This window comes from Polyodon spathula, chromosome 3, assembly GCF_017654505.1.
Source record: "Polyodon spathula isolate WHYD16114869_AA chromosome 3, ASM1765450v1, whole genome shotgun sequence".
Classification (NCBI taxonomy): Eukaryota; Metazoa; Chordata; class Actinopteri; order Acipenseriformes; family Polyodontidae; genus Polyodon; species Polyodon spathula.
This window is the reverse complement of record NC_054536.1, coordinates 70,837,122-70,856,122: the sequence shown is the minus strand read 5'-3', so window position 1 is coordinate 70,856,122 and position 19,001 is coordinate 70,837,122. Positions and strand designations below refer to the sequence as shown.

The 19,001-nt window shown below is 37.5% G+C and overlaps 1 protein-coding gene across 1 annotated transcript in view; it reads left to right on the top strand.

The window, feature by feature from the left end:
* The window catches only part of LOC121309305 (adenylate cyclase type 2-like), a 122,086-nt gene that overhangs the window by 92,955 nt on the left and 10,130 nt on the right, over positions 1 to 19,001 (top strand). Inside the window, exons 10-12 of the mRNA XM_041242182.1 lie at positions 1,267 to 1,443; positions 3,657 to 3,694; positions 4,214 to 4,294. Coding sequence (XP_041098116.1) covers positions 1,267 to 1,443; positions 3,657 to 3,694; positions 4,214 to 4,294 — 296 coding nt within the window. The remainder of the gene's footprint in view (positions 1 to 1,266; positions 1,444 to 3,656; positions 3,695 to 4,213; positions 4,295 to 19,001) is intronic.

The following is a 19,001-nucleotide window of genomic DNA, read 5'->3' as shown; positions in this document are numbered from 1 at the left end:
ACACATGCAAAGTTAAAAAAAATGTGGAGTACATTTTTGTCAAAATTATAATCAGGCCTGTATCTGACAGTGTTATGCAAACCAGTTTGTCCGACACAGGCCTGCTTATTAGACATAGTAAGTTCTCGTGTTTCACAAGGAATCTCAAAAGTGCTGACTATTGGCCTCTTCAGACAACAGACTTTGTTGCAGATTTCCACCCAGAAAATCCCCAAAATAACAAGAGATGTTAATCGTTGAGGGCTGGTGATATCCCTCTCACACATTGGAGACATACCCCATCATTGGTTCTGAGATTTGATAAGATCAGCTTTCAAGGTGTAAATAAATAAGTAGACCCACAGGACTTGTTTTGCATGTCTCACAAAAGTCAATAACTACAGTATGCAGTACATCCTTGCTAGTTTTATAGTACTGTATAAAATTAAACCAGTGTTTTGCATGGGCCACCGTGATTCATAAGATGTCAGAATATTATTGTATACACTTGTGGCAAAGTGGTTTGAAGTGCGCAGGTGTAGTAGATGTCATTATGAAACAGAAGACATACAACATAGTTCACAATCCAGACAGGCTTTATTTGTATAATCCTGGTCTGGCGACCACAAAAAATAATCCAAGACAATACACAGCAATGTGTATTGCTCTGTTTCAAAACAACAGGTTGCAGTCCCGAAATAGTAAGACACAGTTTGTAAATAATAAAGACAGTAGAATACACACAAAGACACACACAAGAGTGAGTGTTATAGTGCTCGTGGTGAAACACAATTTATCCATGTACAGTAGTGTAGTGTTGTCCGGGTTTAATGCTGGCCTGCAGCGACAGCTCCGGATAATGTTAGCTGTCTAATAATAACAAACAAGTAGATTTTAGACACGACAAAACAAACAAAACACTCACGGTAAATCATAGTACTCCTTTCGTAGTTCATCATAACCATAACAAAGGAACAGATCATCTTGCTACGTCCCCTTTTGTACCGGCAGTAACACCCCTTGGTTAGGTAGTGCATCCGTTTCTCCTCCAATCCATAGTTGCCACATCACTTTCCTTCTGGGTCGATGATTTGGTGTACCATAGCTCCACCCCCTTTCTAGATGGCCGACTTACATCTAACCCTGGGAATTAATTCTCAGGGCATCCAGTCCTTTACACATCGCCCTCACAGGTTGGGAGAGAGATTTATAACCAAGATTCATTCTTTCTCTGTCACAATACTGTATACCACAATGTTTTTAACATCTGTTTGCTATGATTTGTAGGTTGAGAGACGGAGCCCCCAACATCACTACAGGCCAAGACACGGATTAGATGGAGCCAAGATGAGAGCATCTGTGCGGATGACTCGGTACCTGGAGTCCTGGGGAGCAGCCAAACCATTCGCCCACTTACACCACCGAGACAGCATGACAACAGAGAACGGCAAGATCAACACCACTGTAAGGCTTTTCATTGGACTGTTTTGCCATTAATCTTCACATTAAGTAAAAGGTGTTCCTGCAATTATATATATATATATATATATATATATATATATATATATATATATATATATATATATATATGTTATAATAGTGGTTAAATAATAAAAACAAAAGGTGCTAAATTAACTATACTTGTCACACCTTTATCAAATATGATTTATAAGTGAGTAGTTTTTCAAGATTTACGATTATACTGTATACATTAAACTACTCACTTCTAAATCTTTTGTAGTCATTTTTGTATTACTTTAGTATAAATACATGTTAATTTGGATTCATATGTTGTTTTTTTTCTGACTTTATGTGAATGAAAAGACACAAAAGCTCCCGTTTTCTCATTGGAAATAGTGATATTTTTAAATATCACTGTCCTGGTCACAAAAGCAAAGTTTGTGGGGAATAATAGCCATTTTCTATACTTTTGAGGCATAAGCAATTAGGAAATAACACTTACTACCCAGGAACAAAAATTATGTTACATTATGTTATCAGTTATTTATTGAAAAAGTCTCTTTAGTTCAGAAAAATTACTTCTCCCCTCCAGCACTGCACTTCCTCAGCTTCATCTGATAGTTGCAGTCAGACTGCCTCACTCAGTCAATTATAACGTACTGTATGTCAGTTAACACTGAGGACACAGACATTCTAGCAGGACAACATTTATGCCAAGCCTAAAAATTGTAATGTTTGAAATGCAATGTGCCTTTATGTTGGCTTAACAACCTTTACAGATGTACTTGTGCTGAGTGAAAAAATGTCCATGCTTTTTTTAGGATGTACCGATGGGACAGTACCATTTTCAGAGGCATTCAGAAAGGTTAGTAAAAACATTATGTATGTTTAAACATATATCTGTTGAGTGGTTCTTTTGCCCCCACAAAATGGCTGTTAATGAGTGGAGTCACCAGATACTCCATGTGTGACCTAATATTACCTGTATGATCAGAATGGTACTCAGGGATGAATTTAAGGCTTTCTGCTATAATTAGCTTTTAAAAGCTTTTCAAAAATCTTGGCAGAAAAGGTCTTTGACTGACCCAGTGATAAATCAAACCATCTTAATCTTAGAAACATAAATTTAATATATAAATTATTGGGGGTTTTTTGTGTTTGTTTTGGTGAAATGCATAACACAAATAGGGTAGTTGAATTACCACCATTATTATGGTCTGTCTTTTAATATATCTTCTTTCAGATACATTGACTAACTGCCATAGGCAATTACATTTCCAGTAAAACATATTAATGGAAACGTCTTCAACAATGTATTTATTCTATCAGTTCACTATAGCAGTGCAAACTGTTTTCACAGCTAAAATAGCATAACCTTTAGCCAATTTTGTGACCCCTTGTGACAGGCTGGCGAGTGGAAAGAGGCCCAGAGACAGACTGCAGTTCAAAAAAAAAAATAACGATGTTATTACAAATAACACAAAAATAAAAGGGCACAAGGGCAAAAAATAAAGATATTTAAACACAAATAAAGCAAAAAGGCCAAGCAAAACTTACAAAATACAGATTTCCAGGCTGGGCAATGCCTTCACTGGATTCAAAATTTCAAAAAATACAACCGACCGACCGACCGACCGACCAACCGACCGACCGACCTTGGCCGACCAACCGAGAGTCCAGGCCTCCGACTGATTGACCGTTTATTAAACTAATCATCTAACCAACTAATCAACCCCAGCCACCTGAACATAATAAACCCAGGCAGGTAGGGGAAATTAACCCCATCCCTGCCAATTTAAAAAGGGTAGAGATTTGCTCTGCCACACCCCTTATTACAGTTAAATCTACAGGGGGTGAAACAATCCCATGTCATGCTGGAAGTAGCAGGAATGAGCAATTGCATGTTATTAGTCCCTGGATAAACAAAAGCGTGATAACAATCAGGGCTTTCAAAACTTAGAATCCGTGCTTTCATGTTAGTTATTTCCTATCTATTAAAAATGTCAAGTTGGACATTAGGACTGACAAATCAGAAATGGGATGAGATCTGATGGTAGCATTAGTTGCTTTGGAGTTCTATAAAGTAAAAAAAAAATAAAAAATGGTGCTACATGTCTGAGAATTGAAAATCTGCAGCCCCTCATTGATAAATAAAACTAATACATTCTCCTCCCCCTCCTGTCTACATGAACATGTTCTCGGAATTCATTCTCCAGTGTTTACTGGCTAACGGTCTGTCTGTGATAGCTCCCAGGTCGGTTCAATATTTTATATTTACAATCTTCCCATGGGAAAAAAAGACTTTATTCTTCCAGTCCACAAAATGAACCAACGTATTGCAATTATTATTATTTATTTTTTTCAAAGAATATCACGTGTCTCTTAAAGTGATAAGTCATATCTCAGCACCTTGACCTACACTTGATGGTTTCATGTCTGTGTAATCTAACATTCACTATAATGTATTTTGAATGTACTAAGGCAAAAAGATATTCTGGCCACCATTTAGATGCAAATCACTATGGGAAGGAATATCTGTAACCAGTAGCTTCCAGTGAGACAGGTGCAGGTGTACTTAGCTCACACTGAAGCTCATTAGTCAGTGTCACCAGGTAATAGGGACTCTGCTCTTTAATGAAATAAACGAAGGAACTCAAATGACGTGGTTTACATTCTTTGTACACATTCCATAAATGAGAGTTCCTTTCAAAATTCAGATTCTTGCATCATCATTTTGATTCAGTGGCTAACAATTACCCCTTGTTTTTTACAGAACAAAATCACAGAAAAAGAGGTTTGAGGAGGAGCTGAATGAGCGAATGATTCGAACTATTGATGGAATAAACTCCCAAAAGTAAGTGGTGGTATTATTCTGTTATCTATAAGCAATTCCAGCATTCTTTAGTTCTGAAGTCTCCAATGGATTTTGGAGTAATTGCAAATTTAATTACTTTCTTCACAGCTAACATTGGTATGTTGTTATATTGTTTGTGAAGCATTAGGAATCCTTATAACTGAGGTTTTTTTTTTTTTTTTTTTTTAAGACAGTGGTTGAAGTCTGAAGACATTCAAAGGATTTCTCTGTTCTTTCATAATAAAACCTTAGAGAAGGAGGTAAGCATTGGTGCAAAAGTAGTTTACTCAAAGTGTTAGGTGTTATTTTATTGAACGAGGGTTCCAATAATGATTAGTGAAACAAACAAATAAAGTTACACCTTAAAGTTTGACATTGGGATGAAACCCCGAAAATGACAAATCTGAAAAAAAAATTCCATTCAGGTCAGTGTGCCTGCTCCTCATATACAGAGTTACAGGAAGGTAATATTTTCTGTTTGCTGTGAAATAAATCAAACCTTACCCGCCTTAGTAAGTATCTGCCTAAATGAAGGAACAAAACTTTTTACCATATGAAACAATGCCTTCTTCCTCAGCTTTGGGTTAATCTAAGCCATCCCAGGAGATTGTCAGTTTCTGATGTATTAGTTGTAAGGCTTGAATCTGGGTCTGGGAAATGAGTATGAATAATCACACAGACTCAAGTATTCAAAGTTTAAAGAATCTGAGTATATATTTACTTCTTGGGTTTATTAACGTAAAATTAAAGATTATGCTTACACTCCGCAGAGAAATATGTTTTATGATATATAACAGAACAAAGAAAGGACAGTTGAAACCAGAGGCTCTGAATACAACGCGAGCAGTCAACTTTTAAGATAAGGATATAGGAGATTTTTTCTAAAACTAATAATATATGTGTTTGTACCATGGAGTGCCTCTCACTTTTTCAGATAAAAATTATAAAAGTGACAGGCCCTTGAATTGGAAAACCTGCTACGTCAGTGAGTTAAAATGTATTTTTCTGGTACCATAAGAATCCATGGTACTCCCACAAGATAAGAAAAGAGTAAAAAAGCGAGTAGCTCTCCTGTTCAGTTACAGCTGTTGATAAGAAACTCAGCTATATGTGAATTCCAAGAGGCCTCATCAAGGATATTGAATTAGGTCACTGTTTTATAGTTTCACTGAGTCTCTCATTTAGGCTAGATTTCTGCAATAATATTTCCGCTTAAAGCTTTAACCAGTACATAGTTTTTAAATAATATTATTGCCCTTAACAGTTACTTTTCTTCCAATTATCTTTTCAACACAGTATCCAGTTGGCTTCCAGGATATCAGAGTGCTCAGAGCAGGATTGGAAATCTTTTTCTGGTTCTGTTCTTAAAGGTTCCTTAAAAGACACCACAGTGTCCGGAATCCAGCGCTGAGCATCACAAGTGTGTTTTACTAAATCAGTTACCTGGTATCTACAGAATACCAGAACTCAGTTAGCAGGTTTCCCATCTTTGCATTCTAACTTTCCCAAATGACCCCATCTCACCTGGTGAGGAAAATGATCACTGTGGATCATCAAGGACATACTCAAACATTATCCTATAATGCTTTAACATATGGGTACATGCAGGACAAGGTTTTGGTTCTGCTAGTGATAACTAGCATCTTTGATATCCACATATTAGTCTGGGCGTATGTAAGTTAGTCTCCCTTTTCAGAGAGAGTTTTCCACAGGGAGTAATGGTTCTGGACTGATAACTTTCATTTATACATTTCAATTTGATCACATGGTTATTTTGTTAGGTATTCCTTCCATCCAAAATATCTGAGTTGCCCAGAATTCACTATTTTTCATATTGGTTCCCAAGCCTCATTATCATTTCCATCATCAGTGGGGACCCCCCCCCCCCCAAAATGAAGTTGGTTTGATCGAAAGACTTTGGCTAAATAGGCCTTCCATTCACAAGGAACCAATACCTTCTACAAGAGAGAAGGGGTTTGCGGGTCACTTGTGATAAGAGGAAGCAGCCGATTTATTAAAAAAAATGATAGAAGCCATTGAAGTTCAACATACACTCCAATACAGTACGAGTAAATACTACTTCATTGAATATATGTAGTTACCCAAAAATGCATTCAAATACAGAACAAGTGAAATACTATTGTTTTATAGAATTAGGTATAGGCTCAACCAGGAATTTGAAATGAACCAAAACTGCAACGATAAACAAAAATAAAAAAGTTAATTTTTCATGGAACAGAAACAAAAAAACTAAACAAAATTAATTTATTACATTTTGTAGCAAAAATGGTATTCAAGATTTTGTGTATCAGTTAATGTTTTTTCTTTCTGTTTCTTTCTATTGTTTTCAAACATACAGTCATTTAAAAAAAACGCTCTTCCCATGGTCTTACACATCAATGGTCAACGACAAAGCATTACATCACAGCCAGCTAATGAAATTCAACATTACATTTAGCTTGCTTTTTCAGAGCAGCCAGCAAATCAAATAGCACTATATGTGTCTTCAGTTCAGGCTTCCACATTGTCGGAACTGAAAGCAAATATAGTGCTATATTTATAGAATGTGTCACTTTAATATTCAGACTTCTTTGGATGGGAGACAAATTAAATAAATATTACCTTCCTGTAACTTTGTATATGAGAACCATGGCATTTTTATAATTTATATTTTTGGGGGTTTACCCCAATGTCAAAAAATCCAAAACTTTAAGAGGCAACTTTACTTGCATTTTTGTTGAGCAATTTCCAATAAAAATACAAAACAAATAGTAAAAGAATGATTAAAGGTAAGGGGGGGGAGGGGGGGGGGGGGGGGGGGGGGGGGGGGGGGGGGGGATCCAAACCACTCCATTACTTTTGGCACTTGATCGGGCTAAATTTATTTATTTATTTATTTATTTAGCTTGAAACAACCCAACACACGAGATTGGTATAAATCCCCAAAAATGTAGGTGATTTGTCATGAAATTATTTAGTTTTGTGTCAACAAGTACATTGATCCCTCTGTCCTAAGTCTGTCTAGACTTAATTTCCAACTGTGTGCTTTGGTACCGGTTTCTAGCTCAGTCCTTTAAGCACTTTCTCAGAGTATTTTTGGAAGTGTAAGTATATGTCATAGGCTCTTTTTGTGCTTGCAGGTTTGTCAGACAGAGACATCCTTTTATAAATCTGTGTTTGCTGTCTTCTATAATGCCATTGTTATATACTGAGGTACTCTTCTAGTTTCCCTCTTACAATTGATTCCATGATTGTACATGTTATGGAGGTGAGGTTGATTGGTCTGTCTTTCTCTGGTTCTGCCTCATCCACTGCTGTGATTGATTTCTGAAAAATATTTACCAGCAGCTTGGAGAATACCTCTCTTGGTTCTTTAAGCACTCTTGGGTATTTGCCATCTGCACCGGGTGATTTGTTCATTTTGAGAGCCCTCTCTTGTGCCTCTTAAAAACATTACAGTGAGACATGGTGTGGAAGGGGTGTGGGTAATTCACTGACTAGGAGACAGACAGATGTAACTGAAAACACCACACAGGTGCCCAGTTTTATTTTAGACTAGTTCTTACTTTTTCCGGCAGAGGGCACTTTTGACCGTGGGCTGCCTATCAACGATGATAGACAGCACCACGGAAATACCACAGCCGGTAAGCGAACAGCAAGTGCACTCGCAGGTGCTCAAAGAAATAGTAATGAAAACAGAAGGCGAAAAGAACAAGGGAAAATAAAACAGTAATAAAACTACAAATAAAAGGTGCTGCACTCAGCAGCGTTATCCCGGTCGCCGCTACCCGCACGACCCGGATCACCGTCCTACTCTGTCGGCTAACTAGCCTGCTCTTTTACAATACACTGGGGTCTGCCCAAGGGTTCCTCGCTCTCTCTGTCTCGCTGTGAAACTCCCGGCTGATTTACGGTCCTGAATCAGAGCTTCCGCACTCTCAGCGCGTCTAAGTGGGCAGACCTGAGGAAACAGCAGAGTATTTTTTTATAGGGCTAGCAATCTGCCAAGACTCGCCTCTCAGCCATTCAGAGAGGGGGAAAGTCCACACACCTACCTTCCCACCTCCCTGTGTCACTGCCATGACTCACAGGCGGTTGTTGGAAGACTGCCGCCCTCTTCCTGCAGTACTGTGAACACGCCAGCAGAGTCAGCACAGATCTCTCCCTGCTACACATGGATAGCAGTTGAATGTGCTTGTTGAGTTCAATATAGTATTGTGTCTTTATCTATAATCCTTTTAATAATGTAACCCATCCATATCCATTATCAAACAGAAATAAAACTATATTCATGTATGTATTTTATCTAAATTAACATTCACATACTACATTAGTTTTATAAATACAAAATACAGGTATTTTATTCTCACTTAAAATAGAAGTTACTGAAACACAATGCTTGGGTAAAATCTTGGATTCTTAGTTTTAAAAGCCCTGATAAATAATTACATAAATAAGGCCTAAGTTTTAAAGCATGGATTCTAAGTTTTAAAAGCTCTGATAAATAAATACATAAGGTCTATAACCAACTCAATTATTAATTTGCTTTTGCACCAGTCATATGTAACTCCTGGGTTCCAATTTTCACTCCACATAAAAAAAAAAAAATCTAAATATAGGTCTGTTATTCTTAGTCATAATGCCCTGGCTGCAAAACAGTAACATTGCTACATGGGGAGTGAGAATAACATTAGTAATAATGAATACCTTAAAACAGGTATTTATCTTAGGCAGGGACTCAAAGATAGGGCTGGTCTAAGCCTATAATTTTCAATGCGGAAACAACCCTTGACTCGCTTAAGTGAGCACTGAAGTGTTGTTTATGTATATGGCTGGTTCTAGATCTTCTAACCTTTTAAACTTTGAAATACTTCAGAAAGGACAAATATCCAAGTGAGGAACGCTCAGACGTTTAAAAGTCGTATGCATACTGGTTTAAAAAAAATAATAATCTCAACACATTATTAAAGTGGTTTTATCTGTAGTAAATGCCAAGTCGCAGTGACTAATTCAAATTTAGCAAAGGTACTTGGACCAGAGGAAGGTGAATGGAGCGTGGAGACAGATTTAAGAAAAAGTGGTGAGAGGGTTCATTACAAAGGGTTACTAAGGCACGGTGTTTTCGGATGCATTGGGATCCTTGAAGAGCCACCTGCAAGTGCTTCTGGCATAAATTAGCTATTAGGACCCATACAATCCTCAATGGGCCAAATGACCTCTCATTCAAAAATGCTCTTACAGGATGTTCTTATGTTCTGTAGTAAAGAATAGTGAATGCCTGGTAAAACATAGATTACATGGCTTACACAAGAACAGAAACGTATGGTAAAGCACGTCAAACTATTGTTTTGGGAAATGCATAAATAAGCCATCGATGTTCACATTTTCAAGGGTTACTAGTAATATTCCAAGCTAATTAGGCAAGGGGGTTGGTTTGACATTATCAGGTGACATCTATTGTATAGGAAATCCAGGGATAACTAGGGAGTGCTATTTGATGCAATCACAGGAGATTCTCCAGTAAAAATATCTAATATAATCCTGTGATATAATCAATTTTATCCCGGTTCTGTATATATTGATAAAATCGACAACTAGGTAAATTAATGGCAGAAACTGTAACTGAAGATATGCTTGTTATAACTTGTTCCTCATGGATTGACATGTAACTGAGTTTCCTTGTTTTTTTTCTCAGTACAGAGCAACTACCTTGCCAGCCTTTAAGTATTATGTCACCTGTGCTTGCTTGATATTTTTCTGCATCTTCGTTGTACAGATTCTTGTGTTGCCAAAGTAAGTATGCCTAGCTTTCATAGTTTATTGTCAGTGTGTGTGTGTGTGTGTGTGTGTATGACACACATTGCAGGGCTCTACGTTTAGATTTTTAACTACTGGCTCATTGAGCTACTGTTTTTACTGGCCTGGATGCAATATTATCTGGCCTAATATATTTATATATTTTTTCATGATGGTTTTCATTTTCAGTATGGTTCTAAATGTATATAGTAACCAAAGAGAGCCCACATCTCAAAAGAAAGTGGCTAAACGAAGCCTTTCAGTATATGTTACTTCAGCCATTTAACATGCACACATTTGTATACTTGTCAGAAAATGAAAATACTATTAAGATTTTTTTCACAAGCAAACATGCAACCGAGCTGTTACCATATGGTCACAGCAACGCTAAAACTGAATAATCTAATCTATCCTGCGATCTCAACCGGCCCCTGGCCGCCAGACCATGATTAATGTCGAACCTTACATTGTAAATCAAACCTGAGCCACGTCAAAGGTATAATTTTTTTCAAAATACAGTTTTCTGGGTCCACAAGAGGCTCAACTATTTGGTGTGTAGGTTGAGTCAGTCAGGGTAGTGTAGGTTCATGCTTGACTGTGCAGAGTTGCCGGTCTTCCCTGCAGGTTATGAGGGTAGGGGCTGTTGCTCATACAGAGGACTCTACTGGCCAGGCACCTGATGAGCTTGAAAGGACACTTGCATGGCTGGCTTTTGTCCTCTAGAGGCCGGTAACTTGTCCATAACCACTCTCAAGCTCCTGGGTGTAAAAGGCAGTTGGCTTGGTCATGGGTTCTGAGAATGCAAACTGACCTTTGGGTCTCCCAAGATGTTGTCTTTGCAGGTCTTTTTCAGAAGTTGAACCTGTTGTTTCAGTGCCATGCTGACAATGTATTTTAAGCATTTACCTCTTTGCATATTTGTTTCAAGTTGAATTTGTGGTTTCAAATGGCTTGTGGGGCATGTTTTCCAGAACTCCAGTCCTCGGGATTTCATTTGGAACTGCATTCCTTATACTGTCCTTCATCTTGCTGATCTGCTTTGCAGGGCATCTTCTGGTGAGTACACTGAGCAGAGAAATAAAGTAAAGACTTTAAGTATAGCACAAAAGTATCTGCAAAGTTTTAAAATATTCAGACATGACTTCAAGACAGGGTCAGGATTGCCAAAGAATAGAAAAAAACAAGAACATTCAACACAATGGCAATGCTTTTCTCAATCAAGCAGAATGAAAAACAATTAAACAAACAAAAAAAAAATCTAGCCTTGTTTATTTTCTGCCAAAAACAAAGACACTTTGTAATTTATGGATTTAGGGAAAGGAGTATTGAAAAATGTAAAAACAAATAAGTGAGGTTTAGGTTAAGGATTTGAATTCTGATTTACATTAATAGCAAGGCATCATTGGGTAGGATATTTTGTCACATTTATGGAATCTTGTCAAATTGTTCAATTAATTTTGAGTGTAGTCAGGTTTCGGATGCTAAATCCATCAAATAGTATTTCACCTTGTTATGCTTTCAATTTATGGTGATTAAATTGTGCTGTAGTGGAATTTCCCTTCATTAGGCCGTCTGTGAAGTGCCAAGGGTTTAATAAACATGCAATGGAGAGGATGAGGTGAAAAACAAACACAAGATAAACCTATTAAAATATTTTAAGTGTGTTGAGTAACTGCTGAGCAGCTCAGAGCGCTACAGAGCAGATTTCATTGTTTATCCAAGCGGAATATTCTCGCTCTGAACCACTTAGTTACTTAACGCTCCCAGTATTGTCAGTATTGGAAAGTAATGTATGTTCTTTTGTATTTAAAGAGACATTGTAAGCCCTGGCACTCTGACATATGTCTCCTATATTCTGACACACTCTTGCAAGGTTCACATTAAGCTATACCACAGCTATAAAGTGCCACATCAGCATGTTATCATTTGCTCTGGAAATGCAATTTGTTAAGTGATTTATTGAACTGTTCTTAGGCCATATCTCCAAGTTTAAAACAGTAACCATATTGGCAGCAGCAATTTTAAACCTTTCGTTGAGCGTCAACATTGCATTTTGTTTATTTATTTTATTTGACTGTAAAATATTGGTTTCTGAACCTCTGGTAGTGTAGCTTCAGAGGAATCAGAAATCAATTTTGACACATAGTACATATATTTTATAAATGAAGAAATAGAGTGTTGACTGAAAATAGCTGAGATTTGATGTGAGTTTTTTTCAACAATGGCTTTCTTTTTGACAGTTTTGTGAAGCACCGGGGCTATTGTTGCCATATGCACAGTGTCTCCCAGCTCAGCCTTGGAAGACTGTAACTCCTTTAGAGTTGCCACAGGCTTCTTGGTAGCCTCCCTGACTAGTGCCTTTCTCAGTCATACTCAGTTTTTGAGGACGGCCTGTTCTAGACAGATTCACAGTTGTGCCATATTCTCTCCATTTCTTAATAATGGACTTTACTGTGGTCCGGGGGATATTCAATGTCTTGGAAATGTTCTTATATCCTACCCCTGATTAGTGCTTTTAAAGAACCTTATTCCAGATTTGCTATGAATGTTTCTTCGTCTTCATGATGTAGTTTTTGTTAGGAAATGTACTAACCAACTGTGGGACCTCCCAGAGACAGGTGTATTTAACCTGAAATCACGTGAAACACCTCAATTGCACACAGGTGAACTGATCATGTGACTTCTAAAGACAATTGGTTGCACCACAGCTTATTTAGGGGTGTCATAGCAAAGGGGGTGAATACTTATGCAATCAATTATTTTCTGTTTTATATTTGTAATTAATTTAGAACAATTTGTACATTTAATTTTTTGACATTATGGACTTTTTTGTGTTGATCAGTGGCAAGAACTCCTAATTAAATCCATTTTGATTCCATGTTGTAACACAATAAAATGTGGAAAAGTCCAAGGGGGGTGAATACTTTTGAGAGCCACTGTGTGTGTGTGTGTGTGTGTGTGTGTGTATATATATATATATATATATATATATATATATATATATATATATATATATATATATATATATATATTTCTCTGAAGCTTTTCACATACTTTATAGTAAGTCTTTGGATTTCTCTCTCGTTAGGCAGTTTCAGTAATTCTAAATAGTCCCAAATGACTGAATATATACTTTTTCTTACAGACTAATTTGGTATTTCGTCCAAGCGCTGGTTCCAATTGTTATCATTGCCTCCTTGCACAGGCGATATATGATGTTACATATCTCTGACTTACTACCTTTATCAGCACCATTGTCTTGTAATATCATGGTAATTGATTTGACAAACGATATAAATGATAACTGGTAGATCGATGCAACCCTACGTGTAGATTTTCTTCAATATGATAGAACATAAGTGCTCTCGAAAAACATTTTAGATTCAGGTTTCATATTTACAAACCCACACAATTTGTTTTTGATTCTGAACGTATATCGAATATCCCTTGTGGACATACTGTAATGATAAAGCATCACTTATTTTATTTAGTAAGGTCACCGATGATGCTATAATCATACTTTCCTCTGTTTTTCAATATTGAATGTCTCTTAAACATGGATATTTAACTTAAACGGGCATTTTCAACACAAGTGGAAAATCCAGGCAAGTGTTCTGAAAGAATACATTATGCTGTGCCACAAAAGATGCTTAGTTTCTGTCAACAAAAACAATAATATCTTGTTGAAATGCCCAAACACTTGTTATGGGTCCTGCTTACTGTAATTAAATACATGCCCTGTTAAAATATAAAAAGGTGCAGTCCAACATTTGTTTCTGTCATAATTAAAACTCAAAGCCACTCTATCCATGAATAAATCTTCTACCAGGATGAGTTATGTGGCAGTTTTAGCTAATTAAATACATAACACATAGCCCCTCTGACAATACAGAAGTTGGCTAATTTTCCACTTCCTTTGGTGTTGGCTGCGTTGACCCCATGAAGGTTAAGTAAGCATCTGTTGAAAACCTTGAACATTGCCTAATTAGAGCTTACTGGTTGTATCAGAATTAAAAATAAGCGTGTGATTTCCTTTCCTCTCATCTCTTTCTAGCAATGCAGCAAAAAAGCTTCCGCTTCGTTAATGTGGATTCTAAAGTTTTCTGGAATCATTGCCAACAAACCCTGGCCCCGAACCACTCTCACGATGACAACCACTGCCTTAATATTAATCATGGCTGTATTCAACATGGTAAGTGTAATATCCTCTTGTGATTTGATTAATTCACTGGCTTAGCCTCATGCTGAAGCTAACCTGCACTTCTAATTCTGGCAGTATAAGAGGAATGATCAAAATGTTTCCCATAACCCCTAGACCCACAGAACCTGGCCAGACTTATAAAGTGCTTGGGCCAAATTAAGTTTTCTATTCTTGAAAACTCTAACTCTGGCAATCTAACTTGTTTTCTTTTGAACTGGTCAGTGTTGTTTTTTACTAGTTTTCTAAAATTGTGTGAGGTGAGAACTGTAAACTTTAATCTTTATAACCTACAGTACACCACCACAGAAAACAACAAAAATATTAAAGAAATAAAGAAATTAAACCCTGGAATATCTATAAAGTGTTCTAAATCACATCCCTATTGTAGCCTACGAGGATTCAGATACCTCGCTGAGAATAAGCTTTCATGCAGCCTTACCAAAATCAAAAGAGCTTTTCTCCTTGTCAGTATTGACATTTAATCTTACTTAATGTTAAGAATAAAGAAAAAAAAAACAATGATACAAGCAGAGTAATTCTAAACAGACAAATACTAAGCTTTTATGTTTTTACAAAGATTATGATTTAAAGTTAATTTAAAAGGCTTGAGTCATCTTTTTTGTCTTTTGACCTGACACCTTCCAGGCCTTACCTCACAGAATGTATGAGAAACCACCCTTGTCCAATTGAGTCCACATAATCGAATAAGAAGACCAAGTGGATTTTGTTACATTTCAGCATTTAGTCTACATTTATGTTCACATAATGTATAGTTTCAAATCTGGTCCTATTGTAAAGGGAATTAAGTGTACTATAATATAAACTTTGGTACGCTCAACTGGCAGCGAGGATGGAGAGTCCAGGTTTACCCAGTGGAGGTGGGTGTTGAGGATTTGTGGCACACTCCACAACCCGGTTTCTTGGAGACATCGGGTTCAGTGTTCAAGAGTATGACGCACAGTGAAGAACTTATCTGAAGCAGCACAGAGGAGCAGCAACTGGTTGTGGTTGAGACAAAAATATTCTGGTTGGGGACCTCAAGCACAGTAGAAAAAAACGTTGATGTAAAGGAAGGTAAGTAAGCTGGACTTAGCTGAGTGGGGTACGGAGGGGGCTGATGAGGGGATGCCAGAATCATTGTTGAGCCCTCTAAAGGTGTCGTGGGCTAGATAACGAAACACCAAGGATGGAAGGTGCCCACTTGAAGACCCCAGAGAAGCACCCTACTCAACTCAGTCCAGGCGGTTGTCATGCTGATTCGCTAGGGAGGCCGCACAGTGGTTGATCCCTGGAGACAGAATTGCAGCCGTTGCGTGTGCTGATGCACCAGGGAGGCAAAATAGGCTAATCCCTGGAGTCAGCATAATACTTCAGCCATCAACACCAGGCAGAAGGATATCGACATCATCAGATGGAAGGAAACGCAGATGGAGCACATTAGTTTACAGTAAAAGAAGCTATATCTGGGGGCTCCTGAGTGGCACATCCGGTAAAGGAGTTTCGCGTGGAGTGCAGGATGCCCCCTATAGCCTGGACGTCGCCGGTTTGAGTCTAGGCTATTCATTGCTGACCATAGACAGGAGCTCTCAGGGGGTGGCGCACAGTCGAGGAGGGGGCCTTAGGTTGGCCAGGGTGTCCTCGGCTCACTGTGTACCAGCGACACCTGTGGTCTGGCAGGGCACCTGCATGCTTGCCTGTAAGATGCCCAGAGCTGCCATGTACTGCGACGCTGTAGCTCTGAGGTGGCTGCATGGTGAGCCTGCAGTGTGTAAAGAAGCGGGTGGCAGACGGCACACGCTTCGGAGGACAGCATGTGTTCATCTTCGCCCCTTCTGAGTCAGTGCAGGAGTGATAGCAGTGAGCTGAGTCTAAAAATAATTGGAAAACTTTTTATTACACGTTTTGAGTGTTTTTTGTGCTGTGAGCCAGTAAATATACGTAATGTATTTATCAGGATCTAAATGAGTAAATACAATTTTTGTTTCCTTAAGACCAATATCTTGATTCAATATAAGAAAAGAGGTCCATCTAACAACTTTCTCTATATAATATGTAGAGGTACCAAAACTAATTAGACAATTTGTATTAATGCTAAATTTTCCAAGAACATCTTTGTCTAGCAGGGTAGGATATTACATAGTAAGAATGGTGCACTCAAAATACAGAGACATGAAATGTCATTTCTCTAAACGTAAGTGAAGGAAAATTAGTCTGTGCCTATTTGTTACCCATTACAATAACTAAGATAGAAGTGTCAGTCCTTGAAAATAATTTCAAAGCACTGGCTTTGTGTCACAAAGATGGCTGCAGTGGGTGACGTCAGACCAGAAACCAGGAACCAGGAAATAAACAACAGATCGGTGGAGTTTGGTGAAGCTGAGCGATTGGTTTTGCTCAGCGTTTTATAATGAAACAGACAGAAAATAAAAGGTTGTAAAGACAAAACACACAGGACACAGCACTTTCGTCAAAATAAAGAGACAAACAAAAACAAACTACACAGACACACACGGTGAGCAGAAATTTAACTATTATTATTATTATAACCTCTGTCTTCAATCCCGTTCTCCACTCACCGAACACACAGCCCCAAGTAAGTGAAAACATGCTGCTTTTATGCAGCTGTACCAAGACTCGATTGCTAATCAATCATTCAATTGGAGTCTCAGTACAACCTCACGTGAATTAATAAAGTGCAATTCCCCATACTCGCATATTGTTACATTTTACCTGCACGTGAAGTGCCTGTGCAATCCTTGTGCCTAAATATAAATATACATTTTAAACAACTTGTGTTCCACAGACCCATTTATATCCTGTGTACCAATGACTATACACCAACATTAACACACAACACGCAACATATAACACTGAAATACACACAGGGGCGGGCAACATTGCCACCCTTTGATATATTTCTAGATTTGTCTTAATATATTTATGCACTTTTAACAGACTGTGTGCATCTTGGTACTCTACTAACAAAGGAGAGTACTGTTGACAAAGACTCCTCTGCTGTTGAAACTGAATGGCCTGCTCTGAAATGTTATCTACAAAGAGTATTGGCCTTAGAGATATTACCCTGTGTACATTTATTATGTTAAACTGATGAGATGACTACTAGCAGAGTCTCAAATCTCTGTGAATATCTTCATTAGAAGTCATGGGTACCTTCCGAAATTCATAAAATAATTGATTTACATTTTTTGACAATTCCATTGATTAATCAGAACACGTGAACAATCAATTAATTGCATGTTTTATAAGACCATTTTATATGGTTTTGTACTATTAGTTTATCCCAAAAAATAGAATAAAATATGACTGTTTACATTCAAATTAAGCTCTAAAATATCATGTAAAAGTTTTTGTCAGCAAAGGCATTATTGACTGAGCTACACAGAGATCAGTTGCTGCTAAAATATAAACATCAGTTTGAGATTATTTAGAGAAGACTGTTGTAAAATTCTCTAATGTACTTTTGACAATCATGGGGAAGCACTCATGTAACTCTGTGCCATTTCCCTGGTTGACAATTTTGTATGTATTTATTTGTTTAAATCTGAGTTTCGTTGGCCCTTGTGTTATTTATTCTGAAGTTATGTGATGTGCATTTCCTAACACAAGATTTGCAACAGGATTACAGGAGAGATTACAAGGCCAACAATTTCTATAAAATGAAGACCATTTGTCCCTTGAATTTATCACATTTTGACCCATTGAAAGATGTTAATTGTACCAAACTGGCATTGGTCTACCCTCTTCAGCTGTTCCATGCTTGGAACATATATTTCCAAAATATGGACTTCAAAGTTCTAGAAAAAGTTTCTGTAAACATAGCCATTGTTTTAAATAATTAATTTCACTGAAGTCACTAAATACTGTACTTTAGATGCGGTTATTATTACTAACTTATTTGTCTAGCTATTAGCTCCAGTTAAAGTCAAATTTCCAAAGAGTAAAATCTGTTTTGCAGTCCATTTACATTAAAATACTTTTTGTCCTCAGTTCTTCTTGGAAGACAACTTGATATCTTCTGTCCCTGTGTTAAACACCTCTAATGAAAGTGTATACAACTCTAACGAGAAAAACAACTTTTACCTTCCAGTAAGTACCCCTGACAGTGGTCTTTCTGTCTTCCGTTTTGTTTTTAGTGGTCCAAATTGAACAGAAACTACCTAGTGCTATAATGAATATTTGTATGCAGGAAGATCTGGCAAATATGATTCCCTTTGAATGATGATTTAAGCTTAATCACAGGAAAAAGCGTGCATTTATTAAACACAATAAAATCTCAAACACTACTCACAGAGCAAAATAAAAAGTTAAACAAACATGAGCACAAAACAAAACAATACATATGTCCATCTGGGCATTCGTCTTCACAGACCATAAACAAAATTACACAGCACCCAGCAAGACTCACCTCATTCCTTTCCTAATGCACCCTCAAAGAAAGCATTTTCTCCCCTTATATCCCATGTGGCTAGAGCCTAATTTATCATCAATTATTTAATAAAGGCTCCAGCCACATTCTCACATGTTTCTAGCAGGGATATATATTATGAGGACAAGTTGGTGTATGGATTGGCTTGAAAGATGGTTAAGGAGGACAACTCTTCTTTGGCAGGAGAAGCTACTGTATTTTCCATTATGTTTTCATATCATGGCAAGGTCATGCAAGGGCAGGGTAAGCCTTTGGTACTGTCT